Source organism: Anopheles maculipalpis, chromosome 2RL, assembly GCF_943734695.1.
Source record: "Anopheles maculipalpis chromosome 2RL, idAnoMacuDA_375_x, whole genome shotgun sequence".
Classification (NCBI taxonomy): domain Eukaryota; kingdom Metazoa; phylum Arthropoda; class Insecta; order Diptera; family Culicidae; genus Anopheles; species Anopheles maculipalpis.
The window spans coordinates 48441223-48460628 of NC_064871.1; the positions used below are offsets into that span (position 1 = coordinate 48441223).

At 43.3% G+C, this 19406-nt stretch overlaps 4 protein-coding genes across 6 annotated transcripts in view; 2 read left to right on the plus strand and 2 right to left on the minus strand.

Annotated features, from left to right (window-relative positions):
* LOC126557325 (another transcription unit protein) overlaps positions 1–19406 on the plus strand; it is an 81713-nt gene that overhangs the window by 4749 nt on the left and 57558 nt on the right. The window lies entirely within an intron of this gene.
* On the plus strand, positions 1858–11119 carry LOC126557221 (katanin p60 ATPase-containing subunit A1). 2 transcript variants are annotated; one of them, XM_050212923.1, is made up of 5 exons: positions 1858–2228; positions 7678–8129; positions 8425–9355; positions 9420–9653; positions 10908–11119. In XM_050212923.1, exons 1-5 carry the CDS (start codon positions 1858–1860, stop codon positions 11104–11106), a joined length of 2187 nt encoding a protein of 728 aa, XP_050068880.1. In that variant the 3' UTR covers positions 11107–11119. The 2 variants fall into 2 exon arrangements, with proteins under 2 accessions (XP_050068880.1, XP_050068881.1); XM_050212924.1 differs by having other exon boundaries at positions 1903–2228; positions 7678–8105.
* On the minus strand, positions 13291–14991 carry LOC126559118 (protein jagunal). Of its 2 annotated transcripts, none has more exons than XM_050215229.1 (3): positions 14897–14991; positions 13770–14142; positions 13291–13433 (listed from the first exon to the last, which is right to left on the minus strand). In XM_050215229.1, the coding sequence occupies exons 1-3, from the start codon at positions 14983–14985 to the stop codon at positions 13302–13304; spliced, it is 594 nt and encodes a 197-aa protein (XP_050071186.1). In that variant the 5' UTR covers positions 14986–14991; the 3' UTR covers positions 13291–13301. The 2 variants fall into 2 exon arrangements, with proteins under 2 accessions (XP_050071186.1, XP_050071185.1); XM_050215228.1 differs by having other exon boundaries at positions 13764–14142.
* Positions 15925–16809, minus strand: LOC126558849 (uncharacterized). The gene is made up of 2 exons (XM_050214928.1): positions 16177–16809; positions 15925–16113 (listed from the first exon to the last, which is right to left on the minus strand). The coding sequence occupies exons 1-2, from the start codon at positions 16753–16755 to the stop codon at positions 15925–15927; spliced, it is 768 nt and encodes a 255-aa protein (XP_050070885.1). The 5' UTR covers positions 16756–16809.

The window sequence follows — 19406 nt, forward strand, 5'->3', positions numbered from 1 at the left end:
AACGTAAGAAGAATTTGTTGGATTCCTTTCGTTCACATTGCGCACCACGTAGAGATTGTGAAAATAGGGCAAGATGTGGAATTTCGTAAAGCTTTCTTGTGATTTCATTATTTATTTAACATTTCGAAACTTCCCCCTGTATAAATAAGGAAATGTTTGTGTTGTGGGATGTTTTCTTCTACATGTTAGTAGTAGGGATAAAACCTGTCTTACGTGGTTGTCTGATTCTTGTAAAATGGATAAGTTACAACCGTTTTATTTTTCTAAGAAGATTAGTTACTTTGCATCGCATGGTTTAGAGTCCATTTTCCATCGAAGTTACTGTTCATGATAATTGTTTAGTGTATTACAATAGCTAAATATATCCTGATAATTCGTGATATATCATGTCTGAAAGAGTAATAGATATATTTATTATAAGTGTTATGAGAATCCCAAAACCATTACCATCCCAAAAAATTATCACTGCGGTGACCCGCTTCATGAAACAAAACAATCCGTCTTGGTTTGTGGGACAGAAAACATTCATATACTGTGCTGAACAATGAACCAGTTCCCATTGTAAGCGTTAACCGTATTAACTCATCAAAAACCATAAATCCAGCGCCACCCTAAGCGAAACATCACGCTCGCTCCACATTCACTACGCGAAGCTGCTCCCATTTTTTTCGCCACTCAGACGGCCAAGGGTCTGCTAAAAGTGGCCCTCGGGCTGCTTAGAGCAATCGATAGTGTACTCCTTTGCCAGGGTCTAAAGTTAAGTCCATTTCCCACCGAACGCAACATCTCACAACACCTACGATGCAAAGAATTGTCCCCTGGAGAATGTTTGGTCCCTCCAACAAATCCCACCAAGAGAGGAGGTCTTGGGATTATGTTTTTAATGGTACGCACCCAACGTACCGAGCTTTTTCTTTTGATGTGGTTAGCGGTGTTTGAAGGGGCAGTAAATAGGGTAGTAGAAGACGATTTTCACGTCTTCACACACATAGAGGACGAGGAGGTGGACCTACACAATGGAATTCATTAGGCCTTTGGGTGTTTGTGTTCTAAAAAGGTATCACCAATGGTACTTTACTGGGCAAACTAACGTTCCTCCTTAGTGAAAAAAAATCCTTCCTCAGACTTTAGGTAAAATTCTAATACAGAAATCTTAGACATGTTGTGTTCTATACACCAAGAACACGCGACTTCGCCTATGAAATGGTTCAAGAAACAAAGCAAAAAAGAAAAGGTACAGGTAACGGACCCTACTCCAATATTCTCAGGGGTCCTGTTTTTACGTTTTCCTTCGCCCCACATTTCCATCCCACCTTCCCCACTGGTCCTTCCACTAGTTTACCCCCATCGGACGAAGTAAATAATACCGTCCAGCTGCTTATTCATGCCCGTTTGCGTGTCACCCCGAACACTCACACACTTCGTCCTGGATACGTGAGGGGAGTCAACGGAAACTACCGACCGACTTCTCCGTGGCACTTTTTCTTCGCCGCGCCGGACATTGATCAAGGGTGGTCAGTCGGTTGCGGTCAAGCTGGGTCCAACTGTTACCGAGCCACAGCAATCGTTCAGTTGGCGTTAGGACGTGTTCGGATTCGGTCGCAATGTTTCCGGCTCGTGACAGTGTGTTCGGTGTGTCCTGCGTTCAGTGGCCTTTGGTGGATTGGTTCTGAGTGAGTCCAGTGAGTTGTGTGCTTTCGACTAGCTGGGGTATCGCGACAACAGTGAGGATTTCATTTTTCCGGGGTTGATTTGGATATTTTGTTTGAGTTGCGTTAAAACGAAGTTCTGCTCCGACGGTCGGTAAAGCCAGTGCAACCGAAACCGTACCGTTTCCTCCGGAGCTTGGGCACCTGGATGCTGGTACAGTACGGTGGTGGACGTAACGGTAGCAACAGTGCGATGAACGAGTACCATCACGGTTACCATCCGTCGCACGGTTACGCACCGCAACCCTACGAACCGCCGACCCACGGCCACGTCGGCACCGGTAATAATCTGCTCGAGGCGGCACTCGGCCGTCCCGGTCCGGCCGTTACACAAGGTAGCACAAATCACCACAACCCTTCTAATGCAAGCACGTACAAAATGTCTCGTAACGTTTCCAACTCGCACCCGGCCCTGGAACGGTCCGACGTACACGTGGAATACGAAGTGGCCGTCCCGATACACAGCATCGAGTCGATCCGGCACACGCCGTACCATTCGCTATGGAATCTGCACGAGTGGTAAGCGATCCGTAGAAGTTAATATAAAGTTGAAGAAATATTTATACAATTCTTGGAACGATTATTATGGCATCTCCTTAACTTCTTTAGCTAAAAGTCTCATACCCAAAAGGTCCTTATTTTTGACTTTCACCTTCAGTTTGTACATTGATCAAAATCGATAAAAATGTAATTGGCAGCCCGTTGGCAACAGCGCTTTGCAGCTCGAAAGCTCGCTTGGTTAATCATTTGCCCAAACGCACGGCTCCAATGCTGTGTGGGAATTTGTACATAAACCGTCAACACTTCCAGCAGCGCTAATCGTCCAGTCAGTTGTGGGGTCTGTGCTGTGGTCAAACATAAGAAAGCCCTGGAGTGTATTGGTACCCAGGACACATATGTATTGGTGGTACAGGAAAGGACCTCTGCTGACGTTTTTCTTAAGCGAATATGTGTGCGTGTCCACTACGGACCAGTGGAAGTAAATAAACTCCAGCCACTGTAAACGCGAGAGTGGAGTCACTGTCCGCTATGGTGTGGTGTGGGCAAGCCAAGCAAGGGTTTGATGAACCCACTGTAGCACTTAAGTTGACCGCTGGAAAATCCCATTCTTTCAGGTTGATTTTTTCAAGCTTTCTTCAGTTCTTTGTCACTGTTTCGCGATGGAATTGAATATGGCTCCATAGCCTTGCTATAGTGCGTCAGTGAACGGAAGGCGATCATACGGTCTCAGAAGGAACATTCTTTTATTTATATCTCGTTTCGTGATGAGAAAAATAGATTTCATTTTAAGGTTTAATTAGTTAACATCATTACATCAACCTAACGTACAGGAAATTAACTATATTTCACAAAAAGGAATTTGATACCACGACACAATCCACTGACTATTGCCATGTTTGCAAGCAATCACTCTTCCAACTAAACCCGGTTGGCCTAATTTTTCCCACCCTAGCCAATTTGCAACACAACATTCTAGTTGCATCGGACCTGGGAATTGTGACTAAAAACTTAATTTCTCATTGAAATTTACAACTAACCATTCCTTACGGGGTACGTAATTCTTTTCCGTTTGTCCGAAAGTTACAGCTGCCGCTAGTTGGTGCAGTAAATTTCGCTTCCCCTTGGTGCTCTGTATCCGCCAACAGGCTCAAAGAACAGGTTTGCCACGATACCGCGTCGCAGTGAAGAAATTTGTCTTCCTACACCGGTTCAGTGATTTCCGACCAGGAAGTCATTGTCCCAGTTGGGCCGCCATTGATTCCGTTGTGGTTCACATATGTGCGTGTGAGTGTATGTTTGTACTACGAACCACAGCGAGAATTACATAAACCGACTACAACGTAAACGCTCACAAACACCTGTGCTTTGAGCATATTCCTTTGGACCCAGGAACAGCAAGAGCACGTGGCAGACCGTCCATTGGTCCGCTAAATAATTGATCAATGAAAGGAAAACATAGGCATGGGGGGGCGAGTGAAAAATTAAACTTCCTGCCAGGAAAACACCCACCTACCCGGTGGAAAAGGTTCGTTGAACTCGAAGTTCCTTTGAATAAAAAAACACAGGCTGGTTGGAAAAGAGAACCGGTCCTTGTTGATCTATCCGGTCGTTAGGAGTGCAACAGTAAAATCTGCGCCACAAATAGCAAAGACTGTGCTGCATGGAATACCGACAGATAGACCCTACAGGACCCGGACCGTGCCTGCATCGTCTGCAGGAAAATAGATATCTGAGCCGTAATTGATATAAATCACTCTCTTGCAGTGACCGGAAATTGTTGTTTCGTCACTGTATGGATGACCGTCTGTCGTTCAATGAACTGTGATCCCTATGATAGAGGGTTAGTTGAGGTGCTATCGTTATCTGTTTGTTCCATCTTGTCCAACCCTTTGTAAAAGAAGGATGTTAAATCAATCAGCAACAGATACAGCATTGTATGTATACATATACTTTATATACTATTCGCTGAACCTTTGTGTTTTCGTTGTAAACGACTAGCTCATGAAACAGTTGACAATATCCATGATAACTGTATCGTGTCCTTACGTCAAACTTTTTTGACGACGACTCCGTCCATTGGGAATCGAAACGTGAGCTAACTGGCACACTAACGAAGGTCACCAATTATAATCTTTTTCCTGCGACTCCCGGAACTCCTGGCCAAGACTATTATCATGCCATTCGAATGGAAAAAGTTTCAGTCAGACACATCGAAAGTTGTTAGTCTGTTTGTCTCTTTTTTTTTTTTTTTTTTGAGGTAGCAATAGTAAAACTAAATCGACCGTGAAAAAGAACGTTTCAGCAGTATCATTCATTTTCATGGTAAGCAGCTCCGGAAATGAGCTATGCTGAAGGACATGAGTTGCGTAAAATGAGTTTCCAAGAAGAAAAAAACATGCAGGATACTGGGCAAATATGCAAATCGGTTTTGACGAAGGAATCGAGCCGGATTAATAAGTCTGATGAATAGTACCGCATTACTAAAATTATGTTTTTAATCCTTATAGTTATCCACTTTTTGGTTCTATTCAACCCTTATCCGCACACTATCGGCTATCACAAACATCCTTGGGATTATCAAGATAGCTAGAGGGGCCAAAGACTCGAGATTTAGTTTGTAATGTGCGTGCGTGTTGAAGGCTACTTTATCAGCTTACATCCCAATACCTTGACACCGTTTCACCGTCGAAGAGCTGTTTTCGGTTACTGCGTGGGGCCGTTGAAAACAGAACGTTAATTATATTTCCACCTATCATCTTCTACTAGCCTGGGTATTCTTAACCGAACCTCAACTCATAATAACCAGTTGCACGCAAACGACACCGTGACCGATGTGTGTTCCCCGATGTATGAGTACCTTGGCAAGAGTGACGCTTGAAAGTAACCGGAGCAAGGAACCTAAACTCGAAGGTCACAATCGTTAAAGGATAGCTTTTTCACCCGTGGCAACGCTGGTTAATAAACTATCCACAAGAGTCTAGTCTCACAAAAAGTTTGGAGTACTGTACAACAAATTTATTGTGTACTGTAATCAATGTATGTGTACCAGCATCTATTATTTTGTCCATGGATTCGACATGCACCCACGTCCGACATCAGCAAATGCATAAAGAAATGTAGTGACCCTACACTCGATCTTTATCGGCCATTTGCTGGCTGGATGACGGAAACTTGACGCGTTCTCTAGTCGTTCTCCGGACAAGGTCTTTGAACTACGGATATCATTTGTCAGCACGGACGGGTCGAGGGACCCTGGCCAGCAATTGCTGTGTGCTTTGTCAAATGTCTAACCTCCCGGTCAGGCTGCAAGTGCATTAAGTGGTTAGTAGGTCATGCGACGATCGTACAATGTTTCGTTTAATAAGTTGGTAAAGCAAAACGTGAAGCTGAATATTTACCCACTGGCATGTTTATTGTTCTCCGCCATTGCGATAAAAATTAGGTTAACAACGACTGCGTGTGGGGGTTGCGTTTCTTAGAAATTGTTTTTTCCCACTATCGGATGCCGATATGGAAGGTGGGCTGGATTGGATGCACGATATGTTTAAGGAAATGCAGATCATTATCCTTGGGGGGTTTGGCCATGTGCCGATTTGCTTGTTGACGGTACTAAGTGACGTATTTGTATAAACGCTTTATAAGATTGTAATATTGCTTTACTATAATGGCTGGATCGGTGGCAGGACGATGTTGGCGCGGGTATTCACAAGGCAGAACCGAGATTTTGATCCCATCCGGATCGTCCCCCGTAGTGAGGACTGAGTATCCAACTACGTGGTATCGAAGAGTCTAGTAAAGCCATTAGATATTGTGGCCTGGAAGGTCTTTAAGGTCCAAGAAGAAGAGAATATTGCTTGAATTAATAAAGCAATAATACGACTACTTCAGTTAATTTTTACATTATAAAATATTGTTCATATACAAATAAATTAATTTTTTAGAAAGGGTCAGGCCGTGTATCTTGATGCGCTTGCATACAGCATGATATATTTAAGTCGATTACCGGACTAGCTTGTCAGGTGCCATCCAGCTCATTACATGACCAACCTACCCTAATCTGCCGAGTCTGATTCGGTATAAGAGCGACGAATAGTTCGTAGAGCTAATCATTGTAGCGGCTACTCCACATTTACTGGGATAAAAATCCTTCTGAGCATTTGCCTCTCGAACGCGGCTAACAAGGTTTCGTTCATTTTGGACCAGGGTCCATGTATGTAGAAGGGTTTGTGGGCCTTTCTCTTAGCTTAACGACTTTCTAGGAGACGTCGGCCATAGAATGGCTTAACTAGACTTGCCGATACTACGTAGTTGAAAATTCAGTCCTCACACTGCGGGGGATGGGATTTGAACCCTGGTCCTGTCGTTTGATGACCAGCGCCGGTGTCGCCTATAACAGCGTACCGATCGTATGTGAGTACTGGACCTATAACAGTTTTCGCTTCTATACAGCTCAAATTCGTCCTTTTCCATGAGTGTTTAAGTGGAGAAGTTTCTTTAGACTGTAGTGTTAGCAGTTAGCAGTCGGTTTGCGTGAACTCAACATCTATGTTGTTGTAGATGCTGACCTACATAGTAGGTAAAATTTGGACTTCGAAGTTCTTCATACCCATCGGCGCTGGGTATTGAAAACCACTTCGAATTTGACTGTTTTCCTATGCATTTATCTATCAATAAACGAAAAAATAAAAATTTGCTCTTCACTATTTTCGTATAAAAGAGCGTTTTCGATCACCTTAGAAGAACCACTCTACGTAGAAGGGAAGTAGAAGAAATCCACTGCACTTTTGAATCATCAATTGAACTCCAACCTATGTCATCAGCTTATGCTAGGATTTGGATTGACTTATAGAAGAAAGCTTCCGAAGCTTCTACCTTCGTGAATCTGATGGCATTCTCTAGCGCCAGGTTAAAGAGAAGATGTGCAAGCCCATTTCCTTGTTGTAGATCCTTTTTCCACGGAGAGGGAACCTTCTACAGGCGCATAACAGCAGGCACAAACCAAAGAAGGTGGTTTGCCATACATATTTTTCTGTCAGGATCTGTTAGTGTTTGACTTTTTGATTCTGAGTACTTTGCGACATGCAATAATAATCCAAAGATATGAAACACATTTTGTATGTTAAATAAATTAAGTAACGTAAGTGAGGAAGTGAGAATAACAGTTAAAAATTGCTCCTAACTTCTTTCTCCGAAATGAAAAAGTGCTACTTACTTTGAATGTCTGCTCTTTGCTTGGTTGACCTCCTTTTGTAAAACGAAAAAAGTTTAATTTCTTCTTACTACCTTGCTGACCCACATTTTATTCAACTTCAAGTAATGTGCGCTATGTTTGCGTTTCAGTCCGATTAGATGCTCTACATATTAGCGCCGTTAAGCAGTCCACAACCACCATACTAACTGACAACTTTTTTCCCCCTGTTTTCTTTTCATGCCCGAAATCGTGTCTTCGCCCCACTTTCTTCGACAGTTCCGCACCATCCACGTCCGGCTTCCAGCATATGGCCCGCATGATGGACACATTGATCCTGGATAATTTGGCACCATTTGCTTTTACGAAAATCACCACCACGCACCGTCCGACAAGGATCGGTGGTGGTGGAGGTAGTGGAAGTGGTGGCAGTGGATCAGGCAGTAATGGCGTCCCCGGTGGAGGCAGTGGTTCTGGTGGGGGAGGCAGCGGTGGTCTCATTGACCATGCTCGTACTGTCGGACCGCTGGGAGGAATGGGCCAGGAAGGGATGCTACGAAACGGACCGGGTGGCCATGGAAGCGGCGGCGGCATGGGTGTGAAGAAGGCAACCAGCACCAGCAACGTCAGCAATCTGATCGGAGCGGGGACGGTTAGCACGTCCACGATTCGGGTGAACCTGCAGAAGAACAAAATACCGACACAAGGTCAGTGCGGTCCGCTACCTGGTGGTGGGTATGAGCTTCCTTTAACACCAATTAGTGGTCAAAGTGGAGCACCGCATCGATAAAGTAGGTCCGCATCTGGACCTGCTGGAGTCTTAGAGTGAAGTGGGCATTGAGGGCTATATAATGAGGGCTGACACACTTATGAGTTAGCAATGTGCGTCGCCCACTCGTGCTACTTTGCCGCGAGCACGCCATATCGTTAACCCCAATTCCTACCTCAATCCTAGACATCTAAAGCCTGTAACACTGGTTGGACCACTTTTTGGTGACATTTGCAATATTTTTTTTTGCGTTGCAGAGGTCCATCCAAACCCGCGCCATGCGAATCTTGCCTCCAATGCATCCTCACCACCAACGGCAACCGATTCTCGCTGGATATCGTCACTTCGCCGACGCGATCCGGAACTTCAACCGACACTGCCCTCTATCAATCACTCCAATCACCACAGTACCTCATCGCTGACCCAGCAAAATAGCATCGGTTACACTAGCTCCTCCAACACGCCGAACACGGATCGGCGCAGCAGTCGTACCAGTGGACAAAAGTCGTCCCTTCGCAAGAGCCGTTCGGTCGAGCGCATTCGGGCCCGCAAGTTGGCCACCTCAAAGATCAAGGAGCGCCCCAAGAAGTCATCCTCCGAAGAAGGTGGCGGTTCGGACGATCAGGAAGTTACCTCAGTGGAAGAGAACTCTCCACAGCAGCAACATTCGCCGGTGAAGCGTATTGACAAGTCGAAGATGTTCAATCCGATCGGCTACGAACCGCATCTGATCGATACGCTCGAGAAGGATATGCTGCAGAAAAACCCGAACGTACAGTGGAACGATGTGGCGGGGTTGAATGAAGCGAAAGCGATCCTCCAGGAAGCGGTTGTACTGCCGGTGATACTGCCAGACTTCTTCCGTGGCATTCGTCGACCGTGGAAGGGTGTGCTGATGGTTGGGCCACCCGGTACCGGTAAAACGATGCTTGCGAAAGCGGTCGCAACGGAATGTGGGACGACATTTTTCAACGTGTCCTCCAGTACGCTGACGTCCAAGTATCGAGGCGAAAGTGAGAAGTTGGTACGGTTACTGTTCGAGATGGCCCGGTTCTACGCACCGAGCACGATCTTTATCGACGAGATCGATTCGCTGTGTGCGTGTCGGGGTAGCGACTCGGAGCATGAGGCTAGCCGGCGCTTTAAGGCAGAATTGTTGATACAGATGGATGGATTGAATGCAGCCAAGTACGTTTGAACTGGAGAAAACGGGAGGTTTGGGTGTAATTTAACATTTAAAAACTTTTTCCAGCGATGATAAGGTTATCATGGTACTGGCTGCCACGAATCATCCCTGGGACATTGATGAAGCCTTCCGACGTCGGTTTGAGAAGCGCGTCTACATTGGTCTTCCGAACGATAATACTCGCAAGGCACTGTTGGAGCTATGCCTGAAGGGAGTGAACATTTCACCGGACTTGAACACGGACACGATCACGGAACAGTTGAACGGATACACCGGATCCGACATTGCGAACGTTTGTCGGTATGTATGCATGAATATGTCCCTATTAGTATTTCTTTAGTGATGTGGCTTTCATCTCCTTTGGCAACACTTCTATAGATCTTGAGCTGCCATTACTGACTTCCGTGACTTATAGCTTAACCGTAGCCGGATCCGCTGCCCCTTGTCGAAGTCTCCTTAGTATCCTTTTATTTTTGTTGTTGATAAATGTCTACACCTGTGTCCTCGTCTGCCACTCTTTAAACAATTATAAATATCTTCTCCTTTCTGACTGAAGTATATGTACTAAGTTTAATCTTCCCGGAGTACGCTATCGCAGTTGTATTTGCACTAGACTCGACTAGAATACTCTTATGACATTGTCGTTTTGGGTTAAAATTCATTTGATGTAAGTTCCCATTACATACGACCATGTTTCTAATCTACCAATCCAATATCCCGGCTTTTAAACGGACTCTTCAACTCCATCATTTCTGATCTGATCTTCGATGTGAAACTATTCCACCTCTGTGAATGCCCTCTGACTTAATACTTGTAATGACTCCGTTCTGCCACCAAATTTTTATTTTTTCATTTTAAGTATGACGGCTTGTACCATATTGCCCTGTGCCTCCAAATATAAGGGGAGACTTTTTTTGTATTTTCATCTCAATTGTACAGAAAAAAAAAAATCATTAGTTTTTTTTGTTTCTATCAGAGGTATCAGAGGTATTTTAGTATCAGAGGTGTATCTGGGTGCAGGGGCTACGATTTCTCTGTACAGTTCTAGCTTCGTCCATCTTTGCAGGTATTTTGAGTGAAAAAGTTTACTCAGTTTACGTTGAGCTCTCCTGCATGTCACTTTCATTTATATCTGTTATTACTCTAACAATTCTTTGCATAGATATAAATCGGATTTCGGGGCGGCTCGGTGGTATAGGTGACATTGGGCCCGGTCTACAAACGGCAGGACCGGGGTTCAAATCCCATCCGGACCGTCCCTACGTATTGAGGACTGATTTTCCTGTGGTAGTGGTATTTTTAAGTGGTATTTATAAGTCAAGCAATACGGCCAGGCCGTTCTTACGAAAAAAAAAATCGGATTTCAACAGCTTGTATCTGCTGTTACATTACAATTTCTAGAAGACCATCTCTTTGTTACGAAGCAATGATTTTTCTCCTTCTTTCTCACATAATTTCTATCGCTGACAATACCGCCTTTTTATTCGATAAGAACTTCCGGACAATGTTTTCTTCACGAATGCGAATTCTCTTCCATTTTATTTTTCTTAATAGGGATGCCGCAATGATGGCCATGAGGCGACACATCAACGGGCTGAGTCCGTCCGAAATCAAGATGATACGCCGGGAGGAAGTTGATCTGCCGGTAACGGCACAGGACTTCCAGGACGCGATGGTAAAAACGCGCAAATCGGTCTCGGCAAACGATGTCGCTCGCTACGAAACGTGGATGGATGAGTACGGATCGTGCTAGTGTTACGTGTAGGAATTTGTACCGATATTCCCATCGTAAATGCAGATGCTCAAATCCCTCAAATCCAAAGGTATCCTAGTACGCTAGCGTTCTAGATAAGGCAATTCAGGAACTTCGATGCACAGGGATAATTTTTCCTTCACCATCGGTTCGGTTCGGTCTACTGTGGGATCACACACACACACACACACACACACACACACACACACACACACACACACACACACACACACACACACACACACACACACACACACACACACACACACACACACACACACACACACACACACACACACACACACACACACACACACACACACACACACACACACACACACACACACACACACACACACACACACACACACACACACACACACACACACACACACACACACACACACACACACACACACACACACACACACACACACACACACACACACACACACACACACTCCTCTCCAAGCAAAATCCAATCAGCTCACGAGGACCGATCGTTTGAGTTGAATAGTTATCGAATGCTTGTGAGATCCATACACTTTTACGTTTATTTTGTTAATTTATTTGTTGTAAACCATTCCTGTTTCCTTTCATACGAATAGTCCAATAAATCGCCCATGTTAATCACTCATTTTTGGAGTCGTATCACGTGTCTTTGATGAGAAAAAATAAATATTTATCCTCAGGACATTTTTTTAGGTAAACCACTTTATTTCCATATACTCTTAAGCACAGTTCAATTTCTCTACAAACTTCATAAGAACAGTTTTTTTTTTTCGATAACGTTTTACATGGGTTTCCTCTACTAAAAAAAATATGTCATCTTCAACAGTCCCTTGCTTCGTGATTTGTATTTTCCCTTTATCGTTTTTGTTTTATCGATTTCCTTTTTGTCCATTCGTTCCATTTGAATATCATAACCCATTGAACAATACAAAAGAACAGAAAGAAACAAAAAAATAATTGAAAGAACTAAATCATTCTCTCTCTCCTGCGGTAAAGTCGTAATCGTTCCCTAGTTTCAGTTTAATAAGAAGAGAGTCGAAAAATAAAAGCCGGCTAAAAAAAATAAAACTGCAACTACTCATTGCTAAATCCATCAGTTCAAACCAGTAACATTTGTGTCTGGGATAAGAGGCAGTTGTTGGCAAAACCTAATGCAATCGATGATGTTCAACACAACAGAGAATTGCTTCCTTTCAGTCCCACAATTCCTTCTCCGTGCTGTTCCCAATGATCGTCCACGGCGCTTGTTTACCCCCATTCTCACCATGCAGCCTTCTTCCTTCGCTAAGGAGAAATATTATAGTTGTCGAATTTATGTACGAGTGGCGTTCGTGGTTTTCGTTACTGCACTGTTACACTCATTTGTGACTAAATACACGTTACACAATACTACACAACAATTACAAATCGTATCGTATGTCGTATGGTTGTTGTTAATGACTGTTAGAAATGTTAAATTACAGTACATTTGCGCTCAATCGCAACGGGGTGCTGGATAACGCTAGAGAAGTTGAGAAGATGTATCTACAACAGAGTACAAAAAGGCGGACACAACCTTGCGACTTAATTTTTCGCAAAGTAGAGTCTCTCCTGTTTGGAAAGCTAAATTGAAAACTAATTCATGTAATATCCCTACTTAGCCAGCTAGTGCAAAAAGGAACAAAACAAAACCGTTCAGGTAGGTCTTAGGTTGTGGGGTTTAGTTTTTTTTTAACTAGTTGGTTTCAATCATTCCGCTACTGTTCCTGTTAAACCTTTTATGTCATGCCATGCATAGGAAAATTCTTCATCGTGCCATTTTGTTTCTAAACAACATGCCTACAGAGACAATGGGAGAACAACAAAAACTAAAACAAAACACAAATCTCTACGTTTTACATCAAGAGCGAACTGGAGCGGGTGCTACATGTTGGCGCACTAAATATATTGTCTTTGTCGGGCGGTGTTCCTTTTCTGCCTGCTTTCCCGCCTAGTTTAGCATTAAATTGAGCAAAGCGGGCGCCTGGTGTTTCATGTTTTCGGAGGTTCGTAGTTCGAAGCTCTCATTCAGATTGGTGGTGGTGCAAAAGTGGTGTGTGCGGGTGTTAGAGAGAGTTTACAAGAACTTAGTTTCGTCGATTTGATCGCACACTGGATGACGGATTTTGGTTTTAGATGCTGAGTGGTGGATCGGTACACTTCCTTTACTGGCCCTTCTTGAGTGCGCCACGTGCTCTCCAGGCTTTGATCAGGTTCCAGGCAAAGAATAGCGAGAAAAAGTGCACCTGGAACGCCATTAGCACGAACCCGTACCACAGCAATCCGTACGGATAGCCCTACGAAAGATGAAATTTTCAAAGCAGAAAGAAAAAGAGAAAAAAACACACAAATAGTCAACCGTGATGTGTGAGTGAATGGTGTGCCATAGCATTGAACAAAATCGTGTACATAAATACATGTTACGAAGGACAAACATAATGTGCAAAAAGGGGGTTTCGGTAACAGAAACGTTAGGACACGTGATTAAAAAAGCATAATACAGCAAAGATAATGAGATGAAAAATTGTAGAGAGAAAGCATAAAAAGAAAAAAAAAAACAGGAAAGGAAAATAAGTTGATATTTGTTCGACAGCCGCATGTATGCCGTTGCCAATCGGGGTACTAACAATTACCTGCCAGACGAAAATATCCGTATCTTCTAAATCAGTACCTTCCTCCAGACTAAGATACTCGAGCACATCGTTCAGATAGTAGAAGATACAGTAGAGCAGCGGCACAAAGGCGATTGTGCTTATACCAACCATATACTTTTTCATATCGTTCACCCGATTACCACGTGCTGCGGCCAAACCAATGAAGGACAGAAAGACGGACAGGCACCAGAAGTATTCCCACCACAGTGGTGGCGGTATCTGCAGTTCCTCGATCTCCAGTATGAAAATGTCGAGCCGATCGAGGATGTCGGCGGACAGTTTGACCAGCATCACGAAGAACAATAGATAGTGGAAGAAAATGCAGTACTTTAATCGTGATTTGTTGAGGGCGCTAAAACGAGAAAAAAACCGATTAGTTTGTACCCGTATTAAATATTAAGCTTAAACATTTTCAATCTGCCACACAAGTCTTCAGTGGGTAGCCGTAACACAGTAAGACGACCTTAAAATCATTCAAATATTTGAATCACGCCTGAATGTTCGAGGCCGGGTCAAAATAAATTCACCCCCGTTGTGGTTCACGCGCCAACTGACGTTTGCCGCATCAAAACAAACGTCTTTCATCTCTGTCACACACGTACACGTTGCACATAGCAAACCGATCCGAGTGGGCCATAATGGGGCGGACAGTATGTTTTTGTGGGGTTTGTTTATGTCCCCGTTTGATTCAAGATTTGCAGGAAAAGCATTTGAAGGCTAATGTATCCTATTATCATAACAGAGGTTCAAAGGATGCACATACACGCCTGCAGAATTGACACACATGCACGCAAAATTGAACTCGCACCCAACTGTCGTTGTGCTGTGCTGCCGTGCTTCTTCCCTTCATCAAAACCCGCTTGCGCTCCTGATTGTACGGCTATTTTTAACAATGAAGCAAAATTCTATCACACAACCAAAGGGGAAAAAATATTTTTGAATTTCGGCATCGACCGAGTACGAGCACTTTTGATGACCCCACACCAACGGGACACTATTCCCAGGACGGATGTTGCTGGTTTCCACACAAATTTCCAGCCACGCGCAGATGTTGTTATGAACCGAACTAGACCGTAATCCACCCATAGAGGAAGCATCATTAGCACCTGATTTGGTAGTGTGCGGCCACACGTTGTCTGTGCTCAAAATCGGTTCCATCTGTTCCCAAGACCATCGGTCCACCGCGGGAAGCCATCGTACGTTCAGGACGGTAGTAGTCGGTGTTGCGCTTGTTGTTCGATCGGTGATTTGGTCGTTGATATTTTCCGCACAGGTCAGGACGAGCCCGGCGGTTCTCACGGATATGTCGTGTGTTTTCGGTGGTTGGTTCCGGACCGTAGCTTGCAAACGGTGCGGAAACACTCAGGTCTCTCGACGGGGTCCTGTTCCGCGATCACCTACTCAATTCCACCGATAAACGGTTCCTGCAAATGGTACGGATTGTAGCGCGAATGGAATGGCAAGGAAAAGTCGAACGAACGAACCGTACTTTCACTTCTTTTTGGACACCGAATTAAAAAAAGGATCGGGAAAATATCTTAAAAATGACAACAGCTCAATCGGGTCGCAACACCAAGGGTGTGTTGTTGGACAAAATAAATGACAATTGTTAAACCAGAATGTCAAACAAAATCGAAATTTTGAATCTTTTTGAATTTGTTTCAGTAGAAATAGCTCTAAATTGGCCGATTTGATCCGGCAAGTGGATTGCGTATATTTGTGTTATTTGGCAAGTAAGACGCATTCCAGGAATAATGAAAACATATTATAAATACGATGCAAGCATAAATATAATTGGAATATTTTGTTAAGCTGCCATTGTGTAATCTTTTGCGAGGTTGTTTCGACTACAACATATAGTTCACCACTTCGAGGGGGAGAAATGGCTGCGTACGTGAAACGTATACAATTTCGAACTTACCGTTAATTGAAATATAGTATACTTTTGTTTATTTTTCTTTCAAGATAATGGAGATAATTTTGTTAAATTAAAACTTAATTTAAATAATTCAATTATTTGAATTATGGCTTTTTTATTGTAAACAAAACCAATCATCTCAAATAAGTTTCAATTTCAACAGTTTGAAACATTTATTGCAAGAGTCAATTTATGTTAAAACTTCATTCAACATCCCTACTCAGCACGGAAAACTTCCACCTTCATGGGGAAACATTTCTCATCCGGCACTTTCTGGCCTACCTGAATCGAAACATCACCCTGCGGACAGGCACTCAGAGCTACCAGGAGATTCATTTCAGCCAAAAACTCAATGTAATCACCTTTGCGAGCGGGACTCGGTTTACAAAAGTATTGTTGTGTGTCCTGCAAATCAAACCGAGGAACAATTAGCAAGCACTAGGACGTGATTTAAAACCAACAACTTACTCGCGTAAACCCGGTACACATAAATATGTTCCACGTATCATGAACGTCCTCCTCCGTCAGTCCATGTTCCTTCACCGCCTCCGTCAGATAGCTGTGGCAACTTCCGTATCGATCCTCACCGGTTATGAGTTTGTAGATGTAATCGTCGCATCGCGTACCGGCTACGTCATGCAGCGATCCACCATCGCGATCGATCCCATAGTCTTCGAGCGAATCCTTCACGAACGTTGCCATTGGCCGAAGGTACGGGAAGCAACTCCAAAGACGATCGTACGTTTTCAGATGCGTTGAATGAATTTGTCTCGTTTTACCCGAGAAGAATCGTTCCTTCCGTGGGTTCTCCAGATTCCAGAGGTTAAGATCGCCCACTTGCGATCCTTCCGGGAGTGACACGCGACACAAATCACCGGCACGCATGGTCCAGGTACGGGCCGATTTTTTCGGTACAATTAGCTCTAGCACTTGTGTGCCGGCCAGTGAACGCAGTCTTCGATCTTCATAGTCATCCTGCGATACGATAGCGGCGGCTGGTTTGTCGTAGCAAATCGTTGGTGGATAGTACTGGAAGGTTCGTTTCATGTTTGAACACTAGAAGCGATCGTACACAAATGAATGGTGTAATCAAACTGAACGACATTGAAATGAAAAGCAAGCAACATGCAAGTCATCATGAAAGTATAAATTGATAACCTCAGGCTATGTTATGTTATATTTTATTAACCCTCTTTCAGACAACCGGCTACCTGATCACCGAAACTGGTATTTTTTTACCTATTTTCCCGAATCCTGGATTCTGATTGACTCGTTTTTTGTTTGAGTATTTTTAAACAAAATTTAATTCAATTAACGAATAAACATGTTTTTCTTAATTGTTTTTTTTTTCTTTACATCCACTAGTACCCAGCACATTTTGAATACTATTGCTATATAATACGTAATCAAATAATCAAAAAGGAATTCTGTGTACGGCAAGGGTACGGTGTCTAGGGATAATTAGACGGGAATGCATAAAAAGGCAGCGGTTAGGGACACAGAACGAGATGGAGCCAAGCAGAGACGGAGCATTTATACAATCGAACATTAGGAAAGCGAGACAAAGAGGGTTTGGGATCATGATCGATGGTCCTCGAGAGGGTCAAGACCCATCAACTAACACATAGACGCGTAACTGGGTAGGGCGGAGGCGGATCTTCCATGGAATTTGATAACAGCAAATCTGGTAAAGTGTGCATATTCCTCCATCAGGTTTTAACTGAACATGTAAGGTTGGACATTCTTCACAATATTATAACTGGTAGCATCAGATCCTTCTAATAGATCGTTGAAAGGCAGGCCACTACTAAGATTAGATTTTACAAATAGAACAATTTGTACTGGCGAACCAGTTATGCAAAAGATGGACTGATATAACGCTCTAGGATTCAAAGCAAATTTCCATTCTTCTAACATAAAATTAGTTTAAGACAGTACCTTTAACGATTATGTTCTTTTTTACTAATTACTTCTTTATTTTAACGTACAATCTTTGGTTTCTTGTGTCCAGGTATTTCTTTTAGTCTTATAGGTTTTTGTTATATTATTTAGGTGTGTTATATTATTTAGGCAAATTTCAGCTTCAGAATGACCAATATGATAATGAACAATAAAGCATAAAAGATCTCAGCTCACGGTCGATTCGGTCCTAATCCGAGCCCTTGGTGATCAGATTACTGAACAATACTCCTGCAAGGACCGTACGGTTTAGGATACCCAGTGATTTACAGGCTCTAGCAACCATAAAGTTGATGTATGTATAACGTCAATGTAACACCACTATCGAGTCATACGGCTAAGTCTTTGACCGCCAAAGCATGGGTGACTAGGACTAAGGATAGAGGGAAAGAGTGCTGGATCGAGTTAACGAAATGCCCTGACACTTCACAGAACAAAGAATGAGGTAGTTACGAACAAACCAGAATGATAAACGGTAAAGAACATTTTGAAGATAATCCGCATCCGATAAGGATGGGAAAAACATTTTCAAACCATCGGCATAGCAAAAAAAAAAAACATCACGCGCTTAAGACATTGCCCTGGGGAAAACCGACTCCGACATTTACATTTACGCGATACGAATGATCGCTGAGAAATGACTGCAAACAGGAAACAATTATGCCGTCGATCCCTAATTGTGACAGTTTCTCAAGAAGTAACAATCGAGAGACGCGGTCAAGCGCAAATTAAAAGCCCGTGTATATAGCGTCGATTTGGGCTCAACATCAATCCAAAATATCCAAAATGAGCATCCAAAATAGATGCAATCTTCTGATGAAAATTAGATTAATTCATCTTCTTTGAATGAATTTGAATTAATCGTTTTGAATTTCTAATACTTTTCAGTTTACAGAGTTTCAAAGTTGACATGAATTTTTCATGTGAATACAGAGTTTCAAAGTTGACATGAAGTTGACATGAAATGAAAAAAAGTCAAAACAAAATGCTTCTTATATTGACTATTGGCCGACGTGACGTAGTAGATGTCGTTAAGCCAAGAAGACGAGAAACTTACTATAACTGTAAACCACGCGTCTAACGTGTTGCTTTTCGGGATGGTTCTATCACTAAGTAAAAAGTTGTAAAGTAAACGATGTTTTAGTTTGAACAAAAATCGCTTGACGAGTTTGACACCTCAGAACTTCGGGATGTTTACACCGGAACAGCAACAACCAAAAACAACAACAGACGTAGGATCATGATGGCGCATTCAATTACCGATATGATTTCGCAACGCACTTACCATGTACCATGTAGCGAGAGCAATAACACGCCGACACCACTACTGGAGACGATCATGTCATCTGCATCTGAATCAGGCAGGCACATGATAAATTATACAATCCATTTTCTATTCTCGTGCCCTTCTCGACGGTACGCAACAGGTAGCACGAGCGTGTCCGCGGTATGTCCGGTAAGATGTCGGCAACGGAATATGGCCAAATCTCCTTAACATGGGAAGCGTACTTCCGATGCTTCGCTGACGTGCCACACGTAACACTTATCATCTTGTTGTAATGGAAATTGCCAGAAATGAGCGGTTGGTCGTGATTTTTCACAATTGTCATAACCGATCCCGTTCGTTTGCTTTTTTTTTTCGCCCGCGACAGGCACAATGCACTTACTGGTGGTGGAGGCGATAAACGCAGCTGCTCCATATTGCAAGTGGGTACTACTTATGGGCCAGAGTACGGCCA

Excerpts from the sequence above, each read along its gene's own strand:
- LOC126557221 (XM_050212923.1), top strand. The coding sequence starts at position 1,858 with ATGCTGGTACAGTACGGTGGTGGACGTAACGGTAGCAACAGTGCGATG. Across the intron at positions 2,229-7,677 it reads CTATGGAATCTGCACGAGTG|TTCCGCACCATCCACGTCCG; the intron begins GTAAGCGATCCG and ends TTTCTTCGACAG. Across the intron at positions 9,654-10,907 it reads GACATTGCGAACGTTTGTCG|GGATGCCGCAATGATGGCCA; the intron begins GTATGTATGCAT and ends TTTTCTTAATAG.
- LOC126559118 (XM_050215228.1), bottom strand. The coding sequence starts at position 14,985 with ATGGCTTCCCGCGGTGGACCGATGGTCTTGGGAACAGATGGAACCGAT. Across the intron at positions 14,143-14,896 it reads GCCGCACACTACCAAATCAG|CGCCCTCAACAAATCACGAT; the intron begins GTGCTAATGATG and ends TTCTCGTTTTAG. Across the intron at positions 13,434-13,763 it reads TTTTCGTCTGGCAGGTAATT|GGCTATCCGTACGGATTGCT; the intron begins GTTAGTACCCCG and ends CATCTTTCGTAG.
- LOC126558849 (XM_050214928.1), bottom strand. The coding sequence starts at position 16,755 with ATGAAACGAACCTTCCAGTACTATCCACCAACGATTTGCTACGACAAA. Across the intron at positions 16,114-16,176 it reads TGTGTACCGGGTTTACGCGA|GACACACAACAATACTTTTG; the intron begins GTAAGTTGTTGG and ends TTTGATTTGCAG.